General features: G+C 46.9%; 3 protein-coding genes across 6 annotated transcripts in view; all 3 read right to left on the bottom strand.

Annotated features, from left to right (window-relative positions):
- Nucleotides 1–147: 147 nt before the first annotated feature.
- LOC141967568 (uncharacterized) lies at nucleotides 148–2,001 on the bottom strand. Its single transcript, XM_074921502.1, has 2 exons — nucleotides 1,848–2,001; nucleotides 148–665 (listed from the first exon to the last, which is right to left on the bottom strand). Exon 2 carries the CDS (start codon nucleotides 606–608, stop codon nucleotides 474–476), a length of 135 nt encoding a protein of 44 aa, XP_074777603.1. The 5' UTR covers nucleotides 609–665; nucleotides 1,848–2,001; the 3' UTR covers nucleotides 148–473.
- Nucleotides 2,002–3,746: 1,745 nt separating this feature from the next.
- On the bottom strand, nucleotides 3,747–13,657 carry VPS33A (VPS33A core subunit of CORVET and HOPS complexes). Of its 2 annotated transcripts, XM_074921299.1 has the most exons (13): nucleotides 13,525–13,657; nucleotides 13,389–13,454; nucleotides 13,172–13,299; nucleotides 12,549–12,738; nucleotides 11,678–11,794; nucleotides 10,786–10,960; nucleotides 9,909–10,102; nucleotides 8,026–8,152; nucleotides 7,778–7,845; nucleotides 7,083–7,220; nucleotides 6,555–6,692; nucleotides 6,230–6,398; nucleotides 3,747–5,637 (listed from the first exon to the last, which is right to left on the bottom strand). In XM_074921299.1, exons 1-13 carry the CDS (start codon nucleotides 13,624–13,626, stop codon nucleotides 5,444–5,446), a joined length of 1,806 nt encoding a protein of 601 aa, XP_074777400.1. In that variant the 5' UTR covers nucleotides 13,627–13,657; the 3' UTR covers nucleotides 3,747–5,443. The 2 variants fall into 2 exon arrangements, with proteins under 2 accessions (XP_074777400.1, XP_074777401.1); XM_074921300.1 differs by lacking the exons at nucleotides 8,026–8,152; nucleotides 9,909–10,102.
- Nucleotides 13,658–16,411: 2,754 nt separating this feature from the next.
- Nucleotides 16,412–21,436, bottom strand: part of CLIP1 (CAP-Gly domain containing linker protein 1) — a 70,270-nt gene continuing 65,245 nt past the window's right edge. For 2 of the 3 annotated variants that reach the window (XM_074921573.1, XM_074921574.1), the window contains 3 exons: nucleotides 18,422–18,539; nucleotides 17,985–18,144; nucleotides 16,412–17,220 (listed from right to left, as the gene is read on the bottom strand). In XM_074921573.1, the coding sequence (XP_074777674.1) occupies nucleotides 17,075–17,220; nucleotides 17,985–18,144; nucleotides 18,422–18,539 (424 nt within the window). In that variant the 3' untranslated portion in view covers nucleotides 16,412–17,074. Of the gene's footprint in view, nucleotides 17,221–17,984; nucleotides 18,145–18,421; nucleotides 18,540–21,394; nucleotides 21,416–21,436 lie in introns of all 3 variants that reach the window. The other variant, XM_074921572.1, reaches the window with a different exon arrangement.

The raw sequence follows: 21,436 nt of genomic DNA, 5'->3' as shown, positions 1-21,436 counted from the left end.
CTTTGCTTTCGCACCTTTAATGAGGCAGAGTTAGACAAGGCAGGACTTGTTTACTTGCGATGTTGGTCATGTTTGAATTGTGTGGTATCTCTCCTGTCCCTCCGCTGTGCTCACAGACTGCTGTGCTCTTGAGGCGGGGGTGTGGAATTGGGAATCTCGGGAGAAAACTGCTGGGAGGCTTTTAAATATTTTGGGGAACGGGTGAATGTCTAGGAGACACAAAGAATCTGCAAGAGCCACAAAGATCAGTAAAGTGCATGCATGTAGATACTTTTTTTTTTTTAATCATATTTATTCTTTTTACCTAAGAAAATAAGATTGTGATCAGGCAGTAACAAAACAAAATACTTGCAGGGTTGTGGCAGGAGGAAGGCAACGCCATCCTGCCTGCCGGGCAGACGCACCCAGCGAGTGGCACGGTGGAGCCTGTTGCCTCTGGCCCGTCCGTGGCTGCAGGAGCAGCAGAGTAACTCTTATTTAAGCACCAAGAAGTAGGTGGTCCAGCCGGCGAGCAGCAGTGCCCCGACCAGCACGGTGTAACTGAACAGCACGAAGGCCAGCAGCTCCTTCAACACCTTGAGGAAGTGGACAGCGAAGGAGTCCGGCATGGTTCCCGGCGGCAGGTAGGGTCTCTGGGGCTGGCTGCAGCCCGGCTCCTCTCCACTCTGTAAGCAGAAGGATAGGATGAGTCTGGCTGAGCAAGGAAACTGCAGAGCTGGCGGGGCGGCTCTGCGGTGGGGAGAAATCCCTGTGTTCAGGAGGGTTAATGGCCTCCCGTCCTTCTAAGAAGGTTCTTAGTATCAGGTTGGACTTGGGTGTGCTTGTTCAGCGTCCTGCACTGATCAGTGTTGAAAAAGTGTTTGGGATCGGATCAAAGTCTCCAAATCAGGACTAAGCAAATAAAAATATAGACACACAGGCAGAGGATGCTGCGAGAGGGCCTTACGCAGTCCAGCTGGCTCCTGGTATCCCTCCCCCCCGTGACAGTGGCTGTGCATCCAGGAAGCTTCACGTTCAGAGCGGCCGCTGATGGTGCATTACCAACAGTGTGTTCTGATCAAAGTGGTCAATTCCTCCAAGGAAGTCACCATTAATATTTAATGATATAATTGCATCTAATGGAGATACTGGCACAAACTGAGCCTTTTGTTTAAGAATGACGAAAACTGGGGCTTAAATACAAGTTTGCACAGGCAAATATTTATATCTCACGTTAAAAATAACCCTTAAATGGGAGACCTGGGATAAGATGCTTTAGAATTTGTCTTCTAGCTGTATTTTAAAGTCATCCTTCCACATCACTTCTAAAGAAGTTGCTCATTTGCTAGTTTAAGATAAAATCTGAACACTTCCACAAAAGTTGTTGGCTCCTTAGACTTAAAGCTGTGAAGACCCAGCTAAGAAAATTCTACCATCTCTCCAATTTACATGTTCTTTTAAATTTTGATCATAATTGTGCCTGATCAAAAATAGCCATGCTCTTGGTCAAGCACATAAAAGGAATTTAAAACCAGACTCAAGATAAAGCTAACCTAAAAGGAGTATTTCTTGTCTCAACACTCTAAAGCCAGCCAAAGTAAACTGAATTTGTCACTTAGAATATTTTTTTTTAAAGAGCTCTTGTGATAGAGAGTTCACTTTCTGATTAAAAATAATTCACTCTTTTGGTTTTATTAAAGAGTTCAGGCATTTCATTCTAAGCTCAGGCACATGTATACGCTATAAGATTACATTTTAAAACCAGCCATGGTTTCCCAGTTGTTCAAAGCATTGAAGTTTTCTGTCTATAGGCTTTACGTGTTTTGTGATTATCTAAAAAGATGCTGATAAAGAAATAAGCAGCTTACCTAGTTAGATGATGGGCTCTACTGCGTAAAGTTTCTATTTCTCTCTAGTTGTGTTCTGCAGCTGTCCCTTGAACGTCTGGCTTCTAAATGGTTTGTGCTGTAGTTTGAGCCCCTTCTGATCTGCTCGTCTGGGAGCCGGGAGCGCTGGGGTTGTGTTTGCAGCCCACACGAGGACTAATGCACTAGGTGTGGTCAGGACCAGTTATTACACGCCAGAGCCTTGCGCTCTGTGCAGCGCGGCAGCGCCAAGCACTCCCCTTCCCCACAGTGCTTCTGTCAACAGTATTTTGGGAGTTGAAGCACTGTGGCTTAGTGTTATCAGGTCAAAACCTGCATTTGTTTAAATGTGTGTGCGGGAAGGTTTGTCCTCTAACAAAACCTCGTGCCACCTTACGCTTTTTATTCTGCAGTTACCTGGAAAGCCGTTGTGCCTCTTGCTCCATTCTCTGAGCTCCCTGTGCTTCTGTGGGCTGCTCAGGGAGGAGGATGTGCCCGCAGAGCTGGGGCTTGGCCCCATCAGGGGCATATTTCAGGGTGGAACCGTGTGGGCTGAGCCGGGCTTTGCTATCAAAAGGGAGCGAGTGCAGAAGGCAGCCTAACTGCTGCACTGCCACTAGGTCACTGCTCTAGCTTCACCCCTGCACACCCAAGAAGTCATCCCTTTAGCGAGCGAGTGCTAAAACTCTTTTGCAGCAAGGGGGGGGGGGGGGGAGGAAGGAGGTAAAATGTTTATTTTTAGCAAAACTGCTTTCTGATAATGGTATATGAAAAGTGAAAGGCTTTTGGGGTGGAGGTTAGGTATTATTTTCTTTTTTTTTTTTGCTTGTGAACCAGACAAATGCAGACAGCACAGAGAAGGAAGAGTACATACTGCAAATCAAATCTCTTACCTACAAAGATATTATGATGGAGAAAATGGCCCCTTAATTTAATTAGGCTCTCTTGTTATCAAATTATTACCCGCATGGTCAGCAAGGCCTTAGACAGAAGCAGAACATAATCAAGCTGCTCAGGAAGCCTGTTAAGTAGTAATTGCTCCTCCAGAGAATCGATCAACGTCAAGATGGCTTTTATTTTTTGCTGTTGTTGTTGAATAATTCCAGGAAGAGACTTTGTTTAGGTGAAGCATCCACATGGCTTGGTGGTGGTGCAGGCTACAGGCTGCAAAAAAATCTGCAGCAGTGTTGGTAAATTAAAGTTTACCAAGTGTCCAGAATAAACTGTTTTTGAAATAAGTTTCACCTCTAGTGTTACTAACAAACGCAGCAGCTGGTCCAAGTGAAAAGATAAGCAAGCTGTTGAATTGGTGTTTTGTGTGCTCTCCTTTAGTCACTTCTGGTTTAGCTTTAAGTGTCACGAGCTTAGTTCACAGACTAGTCCAATCAGTGCTATTCATTGCAATTAGTTCAATTTTTAAGATTTAAAAAAAAAAAAAAATCATCACGAAATTGTGATAGTACAAAGACCCTCAAGGCCAAGCCAGTGACACTCTGTAAGGACTGCACTGAATCACAGTTTCTTGGTTTAATTTTTGATCCAAAGCTACTTCAGTTTTCTTTTAAAATACTGTGAAATTACCTACTTTACAGCAGAACTGCAGAATTAACGTAAAGCAAGGCAATCCACATTTTCTTCTTGCATCATTGCCAAAGCTGCATCGTTTTGTTTCTGTAAGATGTCTGCAAGTTGCCTACCCACCTGAAATAAAAAGTCTCAAATGATTAAAAATATATTTTTCTTCAAAAGTCAAGAAATCTCATAGATACTTCTGATGTAGTATGTTAAGTGGCAGAACAGAATGTAATTAGTGCAGAAGCTTAAAGAAAAGACATCCAAAGTTTCAACTTCAGTTATTCAGTTATCTCTGGGCAGGGGGAGAAGGATACAGCTACCAGAGTGCAGGGTTTTATTTTATTTATTTTTGTATTCCAGAGAGAGAGAGTGAGCAAATTCTTTCACAAAAAGATTAAATACATTTTTATTTTATTCTGTTAAGCCAACTGGAGTTAAACAGAGGGGCTCTGTGAAGGGGCTGATTTGGCAGTACTCAATCTTACAAAACAAAACAGACCAAAATCCAGAGTCATCACTAACAAGTTGGAAAAATTAAGGGGTTTTTGGGACATATGTATTATGCAGGATAATTAAGAGCAGAAATGTTTGCTAACAGAGTGATTTAAGGTGTGGGGTGGTTTGTGTTAGTTGTTTTTAACTAGCTGAATGAAATGCAGTGTGAAACAGTCCCCAGTGGTTGCACAAGGCATAAGCAAGGACCCCTGGTCTGCCTTCCCAGCCTCTAGCAATGACCAAGGCTGAGTCTTCTGGAGCCAGAAGCTGCCTCTTGCACACACTAGCTCAGCAACACCACAGGCCCCACCACCAAGACCGTGGAAAATTCCATTTTATAATTTTCAGCTCTACAACAGTTTGTGGCAGCAAGTACCGCAATTTATAAACTGAATGGGGGGGGGGTGGTGGTGGTGGTGAAAAAAGTGTCTGTTTTAAACCTGCTGTTTACTGGCTCACTGATGCAGCTATCTTGGCCTGAGTCCCATGTGGGGAGTGTCTGTGTGTCTTCAAACATAAGCTCTTGCCACACTGATGTCATTCACAGCCTGGAGTTGCCTTCCAGAGTCCAGGGGCACAAACAAGCCACCTCACACCATCCCTTCGGTGGGCGATTGAAGTAAAAGGCTCAAGCATCTCTGTGGTCATTGGGTGCAGGGGGTTGTAGTCGTAGTCAGTGCTGTTGCTGCAGGAAGCCCAAGGGCTGCCGTGGCCAAAGCCTGCAGGACAGCAGACAGGAGCGTGGCTTAACCCTGACAGCCAGCCTGCTACAGCACAGCACAGGCTGAGCAGGTCCATCATTCTGGATGCCTGAGCGCCATAAAGTTTCTAAACCAGTGCAGTAAAAAGGGTACTGCTTCCCCTTTACAGCAGTTCTGTTTCCATTGGACAATGAGCTTCCAAGGATGTGAGAAAATTTAGGTACTGTTGCTGCTGCCTGTTGATGTGAATGTGCTGAAGCTGGGGGACCACAAGTTTCTTGGCTTCCACCAGAACGAGCAGGAAACTGAACCCTGGGTGCAGCAGCAGTACAGGTCTCCAACAGAAACAGAGCTGGTGCACTGATGGAATCTACTGGGCACCACAGAGAGAAAGACAGACTGGGAATACTGGTGTGAAATCAGGAACGGAAAACATCCTGCCTCCTCAGCACCTTAGGAGGGGATAAAGGAATCATATCTCCCACTGGAACTAAACCGAAAGAAAAAAAAAAAAGCAATTTGCCAAATAGAAGGCCCATGCCAAATCCCCGCTCCCCCAGCGCTTGTTTGCCAGTTCAGACCATGAGCAGGGATCTCTCCTCCTCCCACCGTTCGTGCCCTTCAGCACGGGTTGTCCACTAGGAAACTCTGCAAACAGTAGGAACACGAGTGCAGAGCGGGGTGAGGGTAGCTGCATCACGAACTGGTCTCAGGAGAGCTGCTCTCACTGTCGCGTTTCCCGACGCTGACGCAGCCATGCTGCAAGACCAGAAGCTGATGTGCCCGTGTCGCAGAGGGCCTCTCGCGTTGGGTCTCTTGCTACAGACCCTAGAAAGGGGCGGGCTCCAGTTTTTCCATCAGGGATTTGATCCAACTTGTTCCATTGATGAGTTTTGTAGTGGCAATGACGTACTCTGTGCCTCCATCTTCCATCTGGGACAGAAACCTCAGTGCAGCAATTTCTGCGTACGTTACACCTCCCAGGAAGAACACCAACGTGACTCGGTTCTCACCGTGCTGACCTGTGTATTCAGAGAAATTTACAGCTTGAAATAGTTTTATTTTTACATCTCCTAACCACCAACTGTCAGTCAAACTCAAAATGACCTAAAGTAAAGATAGCAGCTGAATTAGAGGAGAAACCTATTGGGTGGAATACCAGACTGAGGCCCAGAAATGCACTCCCAGCATCCTGGGAATCCCAGAAATCTACTCCCAGCTCTGGAGTCTCTCCACAGAATGTGCTTCTGCCTGCTCAGACTTAATACTAGGAGAGAGACGCTGACTTTTCTTTCTGGAGTAATGTTACTTACTAAAATCACAGTGTATGGTTAGGGTTTATTTTAGTACTCTGTTGAGAAGCTCTACAGGAATTCCAGTGCACTTGTGCTGTGCGTTAATAGCAGGCTGAATGTGTGACTGGACATTTTAAGAGGCCAGAAAGCTACTGGTCAGACGTGGGTTAGGTTGATCTGATACTGCAGCGGGACAGGGAGATGAGACAGATGCCTGGACTCTGCCAGCTCTGATTTCAGTTTGCCTCATTCCAGCCTAAGAGGTGCATCTCCCTTTAAAAAAAAAAAAAAAAAAAAGGGAAAACAAAGGAAAACTTACGTTTTTTCTGAAGGCCAGTAGGTAACTGCTGCCTCTCCTCAAAATGGGGACCCGGCAGCATCTTTAAAACCTCCTCGATGCTCCGCCAGCCTGGCCGGGCCAGGAGCTGTGCCAGGCGTACGCTCAGCGGAGCGTAGCCGCTGTACACGTAGGAGATGTCGTTGGGGTTCTGCAGGAGAGAGCAGAGTGCGAGCAGCAGGTGAGTGCTACTTCATGCTGCAAAACAGCACCACAGAAAGAATTAAAACAAAATGATGAGGGTTTTTGGTCTGCACATGATCCTGTATTGTTAGATGTAACGCTCACTGCTGAGGCATCTGTTTACCTGTTCGTTAACATCATCCATCCATAAGCGCAGGGTTTTCCTGATTGTTGGGTAGTTATTCCTACCACTTGTCTGAGGTTTCAGGAGTCCAGCCTTTTCTAAGTTGTTTAAGGTCAATATATGTTCATAGCCATAAGTCTGCAATATGAAGAGTTCACCTTTAATACCATGTCAATAATCCATGACCAGAGTGGTTTTTTTAAAAAAAAAAAAAAAGGCAAAAGATGTTAGTTTAAAAAAGCTGGTTTTAAGATCTCTTTCGAGTGTATCCCATTTAGTGTTTAAATCATGGTAGCAAACAGTGCAATGATCTAAACCTCTCTGTACCTACACGTTGTAAAACACACACAAGCACCTCCTGAGTCTGCTCGCAGCCCGAACAGAAGCCTCCGTGCTCCATCTGTACGCCCCGGGAGTCAGCACGACCCAGGTGTAAGAGGGGTCTGTCTAGAATTCAGGTGTGGTAGAGCTAAGGCTTTGATGTGGATTTTCTCAGAAAATTTATCAATCCAAAAGTTACAGCCCAACCTGGAGAATCTCTCTTTTGTAATGGTCCAGAACCTTCTGCTTCAGTCCACTATTGCACACAGATTGCAAGCAAACGAGACGCAAGATCTTGATTAATGGGTGTTTTTGAGCTATGCAGTCTTCAATGTAATTGTTAACCTATTAAAGAAAAAGACATAAACTATTATTTAAAGGTCTGTTAAAGTGCTTAGAAGACTTGGAAAAAAAAGATCTAGTTTTGCCTGGTATCTCCCAAACAGCAAGAGAGAGGGTGCAGCTGCTCTCCAGGCAGCTCAAGACTGTCAGCAAATCAGGGATCCAGCACTGGTTCCACCTAGTGTCTTTCTAAAGCCTGTTGGTTCCACAGGCAAGAACTGCTTTGTCTGACGCACTGAAAAAATTCTGATTAACAGTCTTCAGTCTCCCACTGGTCCCTGTACAAGCCAAAGCACCCCAGCTGCACTGCAGGTGGTGACGGAACCGGAGCCCAGCACCGTCCCCGAGCACGTTCAGCCACGCGTGTCGCTTGGAAAAAATTGCAAACGTGCAAGGAGACACGTGTGAGAGCTCGCAGCCTTGACACTGGAAGGAGACAGACATCATCTAGATCAGATATCAAAAAATCCAAATGGAAAAAAACCCCAGAGAAATGTGGTTTTGTTTTGGTTTGGGTTTTTTTAAGATATAAGAGTTACTAATTGTGATTATCTACTTACCTTGTCTGTGTCTATTCCAGACATGAACTCTTGTTCCACTGTTAAATTATCAAAGAAATCTTCGGATGCTTTGGGAAAAGAATGAAAATCAATACAACAGCAACCAACAGCTTATTTCCTACATTTAACATTTCAGCAAGATGCACTGGATGGAGCAAAGCCAATTTTTGCCAGGCTGAATGATGTCCACCAAGTTGTCTCACATCTTGTTATATTTAAATTAGTCAGGCTATTCAACGAGTACTCACTGGTGATGTCTTTGATGAGTTCTGCAATGGAGGTGTGGTTTGCTAGAGAACTTCTTGCTGCCTGCATGTGTGGCAACTGGGAGACAAACTGCTTAATCTCTCCAACGGTTTTCGCGTGGTGTCTTTCCTGCAGAAACCCGTCGCTTAGGTTAGGTCTTGCTCATGTTAATAACACCAACTAGATCATTTCATCATGAATAAGTTTTTCACTGTACTCACTGCAAACAGCAGATACTGTTAGAGATAAGCATCCTTTTAGACAGAAGACTTTAAATGCTTATACTAAACTCACGGCATTACCTGTTAAGAGCGCTTTGGTCATTACAAGAGGCAGGACATAATACAACAGGATCATAAGACTTCGTTTTTTTCCATTACACCAGTGTTGCAAAAATCACTTTTCTCCACCTTTGTCTGAACTCAGCCATCACTGTCTGTTCCCTACCAGCAAAACTACCTTTTTCATGAAGAGACGAATTACTTTACTAGCTGCCAGTAAACGTGGAGCTCTAGGCAAATGCAGGCAGAGAAGGGGAGACATTTCCCCTCAAAACAGTAGTAAAGGGTGTCGAGGAAGTGGGTTGGCAGGGTCTGTGCCCCTCGCAAGCCGAAGCCTGCCCTTCACTGCACCTGGCTGTAACAATGTCCCAGGTTTGGAGCAAGGATCTGATGAAGCACAGTGCAGATTCGGCTCTCAGAGCCGTCCAGAGGTCTCTGTTTCATTTGTGCTACTTGCCTCTTGCTGCAACTTGGAATAATAATAGTAATGATTTGACACATATGTGATGGATTTAAACGGGCAAGTGTAGGCAGGACAGTGATAATGACAAAGCCTGTAATTTAAGAAGTCCTTTGCTGCCAGTGTGCTGCTGTTTCATTATCACCTATTACCTCTGCCAATTTCTTAATTTTTTTTTTTTTTTTTTTTTTAACAACCAGTACGAATAATCCATCTTTAGCACCTTCAGCACTAATATTGCAGTAACAGACATTTGCTAGGAAACAAGGCTCAGCACACAGGATTTCGGTTAAGGTACTGCTACCTCGTCTTAAATGCGGGGCAGAAGTGAAGAGGCAAAGAAAAAAACCCAAGGATATACAATCAGACAGTGTAACAAGTTCTTTCAAGAATCACCATGAAGTCTGAAAGCAGAGATACGGGATCTCTGTTTCTTTATGAATCACCAACAAGATGCTTTCAAACAAAACCACAAATACCCCACAGCACTCTCCAGCTTTGTCTGAAGTGACACGGTGAGAGTGAATTTACAGGTCAAAGCTCCTGTAAGACAACTGTCTTTTTCACATTCCTTTTTTTTTTTTAATGCCAGCTGCGATACTCTTATGAACGTACATACTGGAGTTTTATTTCTTAAAGCCTTTTCTCTGCATCCTCAGCGAATACAAAGGGGAAGGGACCTTTCACTTAACAGGTAACAACAAGTGGAATTGATCAAAACGCTAAAATTAACCTCTGGCCTCCTGCAGAGGGAAGCAGCACCTGCCTGTTCTGCAGAGTGAAGAAAGTGATTCCTGTTACGGGAACTATGTGCTCACACAGCAGAAATGTGGTTTAGGCTTGTTCTGAGATGAGCTTGTAACAGTGAGGATAGGAAAAGCCCCAGAACAGAGGTGCAGGGAGAAGAGAGGATCCGCATTACAGCAGGATTCTCAAGAGGAGATTTGACCAACACCTACTCAGTCGAAATGCAGCTGATCTCATCCCAGGGCAGGGGGACAGGCTGGAGGGGCTTCTGAAGACTACCTGTCCTTTTCCATATGGCAACAGCTCGAGCTGCCAGTCACAGCCCTGCTGAACGCAGACTGTGACTTATCTGACGACAGGAACACCCAAGGGCTGCACGGTCGGATACAGGCCTCACCTCAAAGGCTGCTGAGATGATCTTGGCTTTCTTGCTCAGCACTGACCCCACAGCATTGAAGTTCTTGTCTCGGATTTCAGCATACAGCTCTTCAGCAGAGTTCAGCTGGAGCTTCTTGGGTTCTGTGGGGAGATCTTTCCCACCCTCACCCTGCTTCTTCGGGGCAAACTTCTCAGGAGGAAGTTTCACATAAGCTACCAAATACAGAGAAATAACCCTTATAAAGACTGGATCTCCACCACCAGGCGTGGAAACACAACCCCTGAGCTAGAACCGTTCTGAGCAGCAAAGCTAATACAATCACCCCGACAACTCAGGCATATGTGTTAATTAAGGAGGGCCTCAGAGACCTACACAGACATACTTGATTAGAACCCAAGCACTAGCTCCCCCGCTTTCCAGGAGATTTGGAGGCAGCCTTCCAGCCAGTCTTTAGTACAGCACGAGGGATCAAAACCCATGAACGCCTCTGGCGTTTTTCTTATTATTTCCTGAAGATCAGGAGCACACTCTGAATAGCCTTCCACAGACTTCCCGTCCCCTCAGTGTGGCACGTGAGACAGCCAGGCCAGAGGGTGAAGACATACCCTAACATCTCTACTCCCACCCTACGTGTTCCGTGTCACTGCCTGCACCCAGCCAACATCCAAAACATGCCCGTCCAGTGACCACGCGCTGTGCTCGGCTGCCCTGCGTAGGCAAAAGGAGAGCCAGAGTCCATCTGGATGGGCTCTAGCTTGGGACTGCATCATCCCCACATGGAGTTCAGGTGAGCTGCTCCCACATCACAGTCATTTAGTGAAGCAGAAACCCACCTGACAGGCTGCAACCTGCTCCAGATGCACCCGAGACCTGCCCCCGACCCGGCACTACTCACTGTTCTGAATTCCATAGATTTCATCTATCAGCCCCTCGTAGGTCAGCTGCGTGGCCAACGGTGTCAGCAGATCAACGTTGCGGTCCAGCAGCAGGAGGGTATCAAAGACGGGAAATATTGAGTTCTGGCTTCCAGGGAACTCGCGCTTCATCCTGATCATCATATTGGCCACGTGCTGAAAAAAAATCACCTTGGTCTGGTTATGGTGCAGGCCACAACAGATGGATTTGACTTCTAGGCCCTACAGGTACACACTCATGCAAGGATGGGGCACAGCTCTGTGTAAAGGAAGAGAATGGCAAGAGGTATGAACCAGCTGACAGATGGGGGCAGGACAAGACCAAAAAAAAAAAAAAAAAGGAAAAAAAAAAAAAGTCCTCTGCTGCTCTCTGCAGCTCCACAGGACAGTGATTGTGGCCAAAGCACTGGCTTCATCAAGCCACTCCCTCATTACAAAAAATACCAATTAAACTGTCAGTTGATCAGAAAGAACAAAAAAGGGTGAGTTACAGGGAGAGATGAAGAAGCAAATGCATGAGCAGTAGGTTACACATTTCCTGCTTTATTCAGCCCTTCTGATTCCAACAGAGCAGTATTAAAACTCCACTGAAAAAAGAACTGAAAACACAAAGGCAGTGTACCCGTGAGCAAAAGGCATATAAAAATCATATAAAATCAGGTAAATCCTCCTGACAGGAAGCGTTATGGACCAGCAAAGACTGTTCTTTCGGCTGAAGGTGACAAAGACCTGATGGCCCTGACCATGAAATTTCAATATGACAAGAAGGGTCTGTGGCTGGATTCAAAAATCCCACACATGCATTTAACCAAACACTCCCTCAGGCAGTTCAGAGAACACGATGCATTTTTTCAGCAGCAACATTTGCCTCACCCGAGCACACTCGCCCTTCCCAAAAATCTGCGGGATGGTTCCGTAGAGAGCCTGCAGCGTCATCAGCCCCTTTGCCGCGTGGTACAGGCTGGTCTGGTCGCTCTCCAGGTAACATTCCTAAACAACGAGAGGATCCCCAAGGAAAGGTGTCGGTCCCACACGCCTGCTTCCACGGAACGTGGTCTGTGTGAACAGCTTGGAGAAGACACAGGCTGGGGAAAAACTGTGGCTGTTGGCAAATACGTACCTCATCTGTGCTGTTACTATGTCAGACACATGTAATACTTCTGAACACCACACGCTACTCCCTGTTTGATGGAGAGGAGTAAATGCCAGAAAGTGGCTCTAATTAGGCCAATCTGAGCGCACAGCCCCTTGCCATGGCTGCCGACGGGCAGCTGCAAGCCCTGGCACGTCCCCTGGGCTATGCTTAATAAGGCAGAGATGGCCAGAGAAACTCTCCCAGCTTTGTGTGTCCAGACACGGTGCTCTGAGAAAACAGGATACGAGCTGGTATGTGACAGCTGTTAACTCCCAGCGCGGCTTAGCGCGGGGCATCAGCCATTGTACAGGGCTCTTCGGCCGCGTACGGACACAGACTGTGCTGGCTCTCTGTAACCACAGAGGATTTTAAGCCTCATGAATGCTTCATTTGTGAAAATAACACCAGCAGCTAAAGCTGGAAGAACCGGGGCGCAGCTCAGGGTAGTGATTGTCCCATCAGCGTTTACTCAGAACAACACAGAGGGGAGTTGAGGCTCAGGACTGAGCCACACTCGCTCTGCCAGAAAGCCTTGAGGGCCTCTGCACCAAACGCCAAGCGCCAGCACAAAACCACGGCGCTTCCCTGCGGGCCGAGCCGAGCCCTTACCTTGAAGGCGCTCTCGGACTCCATGGAGAGCAGGTCTCCGTCGAAGGGTATCAGGTCCAGGCTGTACTGCTCTCGGTGGATGAAGGACCCCAGCACGCCCTGCTCCTTCAGCCACTGCTCGCAGAGCAGGCTGCGGCGCGGCACGAAGAGGATGTGGAAGTCCCTCTGCGGAGAACGGCCTCTGTCTTCCCTGGAAGAACCACAGGCAGGAGCACAGCGAACGGTGACTCGGCTGCGCAGGGAAGCCGCACGGGCTGCGGGCACCGAACTCGGAGGGCACCGGAGCGCCGCGCTCGGTTACTGCCGACTTCCCTGCCGAGCGCGGCGTTTCAGAGTATTTTTCACCCAGCTGTGTACACCCCCAGCCGCAGCTCAAACCAGGGCACCGTGACTCGGTTTTTTTGCAGTTCTCAAAAGGAGGGTCAATCAAAGCGTGACTCATTCCAGCTAATGAGAAGGAACGTGCATCCTCTTAACAAGGAACACGCCCTCTGCATCGCCAGCCGAAGTGGAAATACCCCCCCCCTCCCTTTCCAGGGCGACTCGATCCCGTCGGGCCGAACCGGCTCCTACAGGAGACCCACGAGTGGCCCCCGCGCAGCCGCCGCCCTCCCCCGCGGTACCGGAGCACGTTGTCGGTGATGATGTCCATCAGCTCCAGCTTGGGCCTGACGAAGAAGATGATGTTCTTGACGTCCGCCTGGGGCAGGCGGCCCGGCTTCAGCGTGAACATCTTCTCCACCTCATGTTCCTACGCGAGGCAAAGGGCGTCAGCCAGCCGCGGGGAGCTGCCAGCCGCGGGGAGCTGCGGAGGGGCCGCCGCCCGCCGCCGCCGCTTACCTTGAGGAGCGAGTACTGCGCGATCAGCCCGAAGGGCCCGGTCAGGTACTCGTCCCACACGATCGCCTGCGGGCAGGGACAGAGGTGTCAGGCCCGCGCCCCGCCCCGCCGTGTCCCCCCGCCGGGCCGGTCCCACCTTGGACCCCGCGCACTTGTCGAGGAACTCGCGCAGCTCCCTGCGCCCCGCCTCCCGCAGCGCCGTCAGGTTGACGCGCCCCGAGCTGAGGTGCGCCGCCATCGCCGTCCCGCCGCCGCCACGTGACGCCCGTCACGTGACAGCCGCGGGCGGGGCCGCGCGGCGAGAGGCCGCGGCAGAGCGGCCCCGGCGAGCACAGCGCCCCCTGGCGGGCGCCAGGCCCCCCGCCGCCCCAACCCCGAAACGTCCCACCGGGCACCGCCTCGGCCCCAACTGTCCCACCGGGCACCGCCTCGGCCCCAGCGTCCCACCGGGCACCGCCTCGGCCCCAACTGTCCCACCGGGCACCGCCTCGGCCCCAACTGTCCCACCGGGCACCGCCTCGGCCCCAACTGTCCCACCGGGCACCGCCTCGGCCCCAACTGTCCCACCGGGCACGGGTTTGGCGTGAAGTGCCAACATCCCACAGCACTGCCGGCAGTTTTATTTCTATTTATTTACAGCACAGCCGCAGGGTTTGTCCTCACGCAGGGCCCGTTACCTTCATAATGGAACAGAAAGATACGAACGCTTTTTTTTTTTTTTCCAAAATATAACTTTAATATATATATGCATATATACACACACACACACACCACACACGCACTATATAGAAGCTGAAAGGATGCAAAAACAATGTCCCACAATCTGTTTGAGGTGTGCCACAGCATGTGCGTCTCTAAACCCACCCCCCCCGGCAGCTCCGTTTCTTACCTGCTTCATGATTTCACGTTTCACACTGTCGTCAAACTGCAACCCCGAGGTCGCGTTCACCGAGCGAAATCACAATCAAATGAGTAAATGAAGAGAAAGATGAAACATTTCTCAACCCAGTCCAGTGTCAAAAAAAGTTTAAAAATCTAAATGTACAAATTCAGCCTTAAAATGGTTTAGTGCAAATATGAAAATTAACAGCATAATTTTAAGGTATTTAAATAAGCTTTAATATAACTATAGTGCTTCGTTCCTATACATGTTTTCCCATCAACAGATGCAACAGCACGGGGGCATTTCTTGTTAAAAGTGGGACCAAACCCCGATCCTGGGAAGAAATAGCATAAGGTAATTTGTTAAATCATTTATTTATATTCTCACTTAAGTTTATTAAAGGGAGAGAAGGTATTTATTAGTGGAGGAGCAAAATATTTATCAAGAGGAATGGGAGCGAGGGGGATCAAGAAACGCTGTCCCTTCTCCTGACATTCAGCACACACGAATGCTGGTGGTATCAATGGTCGGGGCCCGCCCCTGGGCCCGTCCCCTGGGCCGTTAGAAGGTCTCGTCGTCGTTGCAGTCGGCCGTCCAGTGCCCGAACACCTCGCAGGTGTCGCAGTAGGGGCGCTCCTCCCTCCTGCTGCCGTGGTGCGCCGAGTGCGGCGGCTCCTCCAGCATCTGCGCCTGCGTCGGACAGTCCTCTGTGTCGTGAAGATCAAAGCAGCCGCAGATATCGCAGAAGAGACGAGGTTTCTTCTTCGACAGGCTTTCTTCCTCACTGCAAGATCAGCACCAGCGCACGTCAGACAGGGTCCTTCTCCCTCCTCCAGGAGAAAGGCCTCTGCTCCCCTGCCCTGCCCCAGAAGCTGCCTCGTCATTCCTGAGACTGAGGAAGCGCCATGGTGGTCAACAATAAAAGATAATTACCGAAGCCCTTCTGGAGATCAGACATGTCAGCTGCCTTGCAGTACCTCCCCGTTCCCTCATACTGTAATATTTACTAAAGAAAGTGCTCTGTGTAAATATCCGCACAAATACGGGCATTATTTTAAAGAGAAACACATGTACCCTAATTTCTCTTTTCCCTCTATAGAAGAGAGCTGAAGTCACAGTATAACAAACAGGTTTTAGTTCTGTTTCTCCGGACTGGATCTCCCCATCTCAGTGCAGCTCCTGGCCTCTGGAGAGCCAAGACTTCTTAATTCAGAAAGGGCCAAACTCAACCAAATCTGACAACAAACAGGTTACATCGGTGTTTGTGATCGCTCGCTACAGAGGATCACTCCGCACCACCAGGTACACCACAGAAACGGACCTAAAAGAGAAGGCTGGACTCAATCACCCTAAATTCAAGAGAAAGTTACATTTGTCCTTCCTGAGAGCTGAGATCAGGTTGGTGCATTGTGCAGGTGACAGAACTGACCACCACCACCACGAGCCACGGTTTTCCTGTAGGATTTATACCTGTCATAGTTATTTATCTCCTCTTCATTGCCATTGAGGGCGGCTTCACACATTCTTTGTATTTTCAAGTTCAATTCTTCATTTCTCCTTTGCAGATCTACAATCACTGAATTCAGGAAGTCAATCTATGACAGTCAAGAACAAGGACAGTCAGCAGGTTGAGGACAGCACTTCAGAGAAAGCGAGCAACAAGGGAATAACCCTCAAACTGACATGGGCAGAGCCACGTTATCTCTTAGCGCTGGATTGCTGGATGAGAGACACTGAGAAGGAGGGATGGGAACTTCCCAAGGGACCCCGAGACCCTCAGTGCAATTTCTGTCCAGGGAACCAGAATTTCTGCCCAGCCAACACACCCGAGACGGTGGTGGGTCTCAACCCACCACTGTTCAATCAGGTTCTTTGTCTAATGTTCCATTTTGAGCATAAATCCAGTTGTAGATTCTGATCAGAACCAGCATCTCTGTTCCTCTGAACCCTCGGAGCTGTCCTGGAGGGGACACACCTGGTGGCACCTCCCAAAGCCAGAGTCACAGAGACCGGCAAGCCAGTGCTGCAGCAGCACTGCTGAACGTCATTAAGTAACCCCTGGCAAATTAACACAGTAAAATAAAGGAAGACAAGAAGTGGAACAAACCTCGTGCTGATTGGAAGGAAGGGTTGCCATCAGCAGGTGAATTCAAGGGGGTAGAAAAACAGAAAAAGATTGGTGCATGTTAATGACATTATTTCTGATCTCTGTACAGACTAGGAAGGACATTTTTTAATCGACATGACTGACATTAGTGATCTGACTTTTGTAACAAGCAGAAGGTGCTTCTCTTCTAACGGTGTTTCCTCAGGCTGCCCGCTGCTGTGCTTCTCACGTTCATTATGGTTATCATACTCTTTGACACATTTTTCCTGTTACCAAGCACGTGCTAACTGAGCAAATGCCTTGCTCCGTTGCTGTCAATTCTGCTTCATTCTGAGTGAAGTTCTGCAGTTAAGCAGCAGCGAAAATCAACATTTTCAACTGCAGAAGCTTAGAAGTAGCACAGGAGCTCAGGCAGCCCATTTCTCCAAGGTGGCAAGCACCACAGGTTCACGGTCACACCCGGAGGCCCTTGGGAAGGCCAAGGAGCGTTTGTGAGCGTGCTCTGCGGGGCTGCACCACACCAGCAGCCTGCAGGCCAAAACCTCCCACCCCGGCTTTCCTGTTGGCGTCCTCACGTTCCAGTAACTGGAACTATTTCTCCAGTATTGCTCATCACTCGATTCTTAACATTTACAATCATTCGTATTTCCCTTCAGAAGCAGTTTACAAACTAAATCTGCCCGTTATAATCCTGATCTACAAAATCTGATAGGAACAAGTCGTTTGAAAAATACATCGCTCTGCCCCCAGACACGCAGCTGTTTTAGCACGCTGATGTTTCAGATCAAATACCTGCTTCTCTTTTGCAATTTCATCTTGAAGTAGATTAGCAGCAATGTCACCTTTAAAGAAAATAAAACAACAAAACCAAACAAGGTGTAAGTATCCAGTAATCTAAATGACAAAACACACAATGGCTTAGTCAGGGACTGAAATAATGTCACATAACAGCCTCTAGTCTCCAAAATATCTTAATTCTTGCTGCTTTCTAATCGGTACAAGCTTCGGTGAGGGCGACTTTGGGGAATTTTTTTCACCACCGCATGACAGAAGCATATTTAATACTGCATGTTATTAAAATACAAAAAATGTGTGTATAGGGGACAGCTAACGTGGCCACACCTGCAGAGGAAGGCTCTGCTGAGAAAGGAGGCTGCAGTGACACGGAGCTTACCCAGCTCAAGCACGGTTGTCTAAAACGTGGGACTCCCAGGCTGGCGCTCAGGCAGGTGGTTTTATTATGATGCCTACACGCTACTTTACAGCAAGGAAAACCAGAACCAGTCTAAGAGAGGCCCTTGCACAGAACCCACACCGTGAGCAGGATGAAGTTTTCTGGCTTATGCACATGTTTCACTCCAAGTCAAACCGCCCCTTCGCCCCCTGGTGTAAATGGGGTTAACTGACACTGTCGGCAGCTTCTGCATTCTGCAGCTGGTCAGACATTTTCCTTCCAGTCTTACCTGTGTCCTGCAACAGGAAAGTCACTTTTTCTCAGGAGGGTCAGTTAGTTAAACCTCCTTTTAACTATCTGGTTAACAATTGGCAAAGATCTACACGATTAAAGCTGAAGGCACAGAGGCAGCAACGAGGGTCTCCCTTTTACCTGAGGGGCTTGTTACAGTTAAAGGCTGTTCGTTGTTTTCCTTGAGTTTTTGCTCCAAGTTCTTCACCTTTTCCTCAAGTTTCAATTTATCAGACTCCAGTGATTTAACCACTGACTGCAAGGTTTTTGCAGAAGCGTTTTCTCCACGGAGCACCGTGATCTGTAAGAATTATTTGGGAATGCTTAGGCCTTCCAGAATGAACTCACGGCACCGAGACAACATCCTTAGTACTGAGGGCTAAAGAGCCACCAAAAAGACATACTAGAAGTCACCTAAGCAGGCAGATATACCTAAAGATTTAATCCTAAGGTTTAACTATGCTAAATTAATAAAGAAAAAGAATTAGGCAGCTCTTCAGTAGCAACCCTACAAAGCCATATGCTTCTAGCTGTAACTTAATCTGAAATTAAGAATCATCCCACCATTTCTCATTTACCTCATTTCTGAGTTTTTCCAGTTCCTCATCTTTCTGTGTGATCAAGGCACTAGTAACACTGATGGATTTTTGTAAAGATGCTCTCTCTTCATCGATTTCTTTTTTTAATGTTGATTCTCTAAAAGAAAACCAAATACAACCAGAAATCATCTAAAGAATAGATTCATGTAGTCTCCTAAAAAAGTTTAATTTAATTTCAAGTATTAGACTAGTGTAAGAAGTAGTTCTTAAAAAGCAAATTTCGATTCAGTACTTGACTAAGATTTTATATACGTATAAATATTTCAGATATTACAACTGTGGAAACAAAGCAAAAACTTTACCTAGGTAGTACATGCCAGAATCTGCAAATCACCGTATCCATTTGAATTTAAAGAAGCAAGTTAATAGACTGGGGAGATACAGGATAAACAAACATGTTGCACAATGTTCCACAAAGCCTAACTTCAGAGTTTTGTTACTTCTGGAAAATTATTAACAAGCAACAAAACATACATGCAAAGCTCATTATACAAGTTGTCATGCAAAGCATGGATGATGCTGGAAATATCAGCTGGTCCTCACTAATTTCAATAACATTATTTCCTGAAACACATACTTGAAGGTTTCTGGGCCTTTAGTAACTACTGTTTCAGCACAAAACCAGGTGGGATTTGGTTTAATTCATAGAAGACAGGTTAAAAAGAACTCCAGAGCAGGCACAAACCCCTTCTGTGTAGCTATGCCCAGATCTCCCAACCTCTTCAGCTGATGTAATGAGACACGACGTCTGCCTACAAGCCCTGTCCTGACAGCGACCTTCAGGCATCCCAGCTCTGACATCCCCACACGGGCACCAACGAGTCCTCCTGACAGGTCACAGAACACACTCAGAGGAGCAACTGTCCTCTGATGCGAGGACTATCGCTACAGAGCTGAAAGGGTTTTTTTGTTTGTTTTTTTTTAAATAAATTGTTACTCCAAAATCTATGTTTACTTTTCTAGAAGAGAAACTCGCATTTCAGAGCACCAGGCAGTGCCCAGCAGCTCTCAACTCTCCGAGCTCCTGCAGGCTGCAGCCAGTTCTCTGTGCAGTTCTGTCCACCTCGGTCTGGAGGATCACGGTCGCATGGCCGTGAGCTGCTTCTTACTACCTGAGAGTGCTGAGGCCAAACAAGGCTGCCCGAGTGTGTACCCACTACACAAAAAGCAGGAAGTAGCCAAGAATTCAAAGATCCCAAGTGACGTAACGATTTCATTGAAGTCATTAAACCAAATTACACTTTCTTAGGGCTGTTCAAGGGATGGAGCAGAGCACGTCCTTGTGTGACAATGCTCGGTAGGTGAAGTTATGTTAAGTACAAACGGAAAAGTTTTCGTATCTACAGTTAGTGAGAGCCATGATACCCAGACCATGAAATACAGTAAATCTCACCGACTCGAGATAAATAGGAAACTCAACAATGAGAGCACAATTAATGCAATTCTGTCATTGTTAAGATTACACTTGGGGATGGAAGCAGCAAGTGGAGAATCTGGGGTTTAGAAAAGCTGATGCGGCTACCAAACAAGAACCAAAAGGTTGATTTTGGTTTGGGTATATTTTTACAATGAGAGAATTAATATAAGCAGAAACACAACAAATTGCAGACTGCACGAACTTGCCTTCAAATACAAGTTATACTCCTGTTAATAAAACCCCAAAGGGCAACAGCATTTAGCAGGTCTCCTCGCCAGCCCTGGGGTTCAGCAAAGCCCTGAAAGCGTGACAGCACTCTGTGCTCTTCAGCAGGGTCACATACATGCTCCAGCCTAACCCATGTTGGTTTTAAATGCTTTGCTGAATTGGATCAAAAGCACAGGGCAGTGGTGTGGGAGAGAAATGTGCCACCAATGCTCGGGATGGTGCTGGCAGAGGGCAGCTGCCGTCTCCAATCCATGGAGCTGCAAATCCAGCCTTTACTGGAAAGTCCATCTGGAAGTTGCTGCTCACAAGCTCTGCTGTACCTGAGACTCACCCGGGCTTCCTTTGCTATACACACAGCTGTTCGAGGGCAGATGGAAACCCCAGTGACTCATCTCACGTTCAAGAGCTTGTTATTTAGCCAATGTTTCCACTTTTTGGTCAGATCTTTATCTTAGAGATCAAGACCAAACACATGCTTTTGTACAAACATAGTTAAACTTGCCGTTCAGTGGGCTTGGCTTCAACCACCACAAGCGTTTAGGTGGTTGAAAAAGGCAAACAGTTTGTGAGCATATAAATACATATTTACAAATTCAATACAGGAGTTGAGAATGTTGTAACACAAGGGGAGGGAAACAAGGGAAGAAAAGAGAAGAGAAAACAAGAGGTGGGGGAAAAAGGTCCCTGTGATGTAGCATTGTTTTTTTCTGTCACAGGGCAGTCTCTCCAGGAAAGATGCTTTACAGCTCCAGTTGGAGGCCCTCTAAAATGTTGAAACTGGAAAACTTACAAGTATAGTAGGTATATGTCACTACTTATACGTAAGTGTGGATCACAGTTCACTTCCAGCATCAGCTGAGTCTACCCCACCAATGCTCTCAGCTCCTGCACCGTTCGTAGTATGATTCATATGAGGGAGAGTAAATGTAAGGAGCATCTGTTGAATGTGAAATAACTACGTACTGATAACTTGCAAGAAAAATCTTGTGGAAACTATTTATTTATCAGGAGAAAAAAAAAAATAATTGATCTGGTGAACTTAAAACTTTTCCCCTGCCAATTCAAGCCCAAAATACCTGCTTGCCAGCAGGGATTAAAAAAACCCCCAGCAATAAAAATTACTTTGTCATTTCACAAGGCAGTTTAAAATGTCACTTTCTTGAGGCGGTTAAACCACATTTTGAACAGTGTGTGGAAGTCACGGGAGAGAGAGAGGTTTTTGTTTTGTTTTAACATAAAAAAAATAAAGATCACCCAGATTCTTCCCTTACTACAAAAATAAGAAATTCTAAGAATGAAGCAAATACCTTAAAGTGTTACTGGGCAAGCTTTAAAAATGCAAGATAACA

The sequence above is a fragment of the Athene noctua genome, chromosome 17 (assembly GCF_965140245.1).
Source record: "Athene noctua chromosome 17, bAthNoc1.hap1.1, whole genome shotgun sequence".
Lineage (NCBI taxonomy): Eukaryota > Metazoa > Chordata > Aves > Strigiformes > Strigidae > Athene > Athene noctua.
Note: the sequence above shows the minus strand (reverse complement) of the source record. Positions and strands in the feature narration are given on the sequence as shown.

Coding starts and splice junctions, on each gene's coding strand:
- VPS33A (XM_074921299.1), bottom strand. CDS start 13,626: ATGGCGGCGCACCTCAGCTCGGGGCGCGTCAACCTGACGGCGCTGCGG. Junction 7,846..8,025: donor ACTCATCAAAGACATCACCA/GTGAGTACTCGT, acceptor CTTTTCCCAAAG/CATCCGAAGATTTCTTTGAT. Junction 6,399..6,554: donor TGGATGATGTTAACGAACAG/GTAAACAGATGC, acceptor TCTCTCCTGCAG/AACCCCAACGACATCTCCTA.
- LOC141967568 (XM_074921502.1), bottom strand. CDS start 608: ATGCCGGACTCCTTCGCTGTCCACTTCCTCAAGGTGTTGAAGGAGCTG.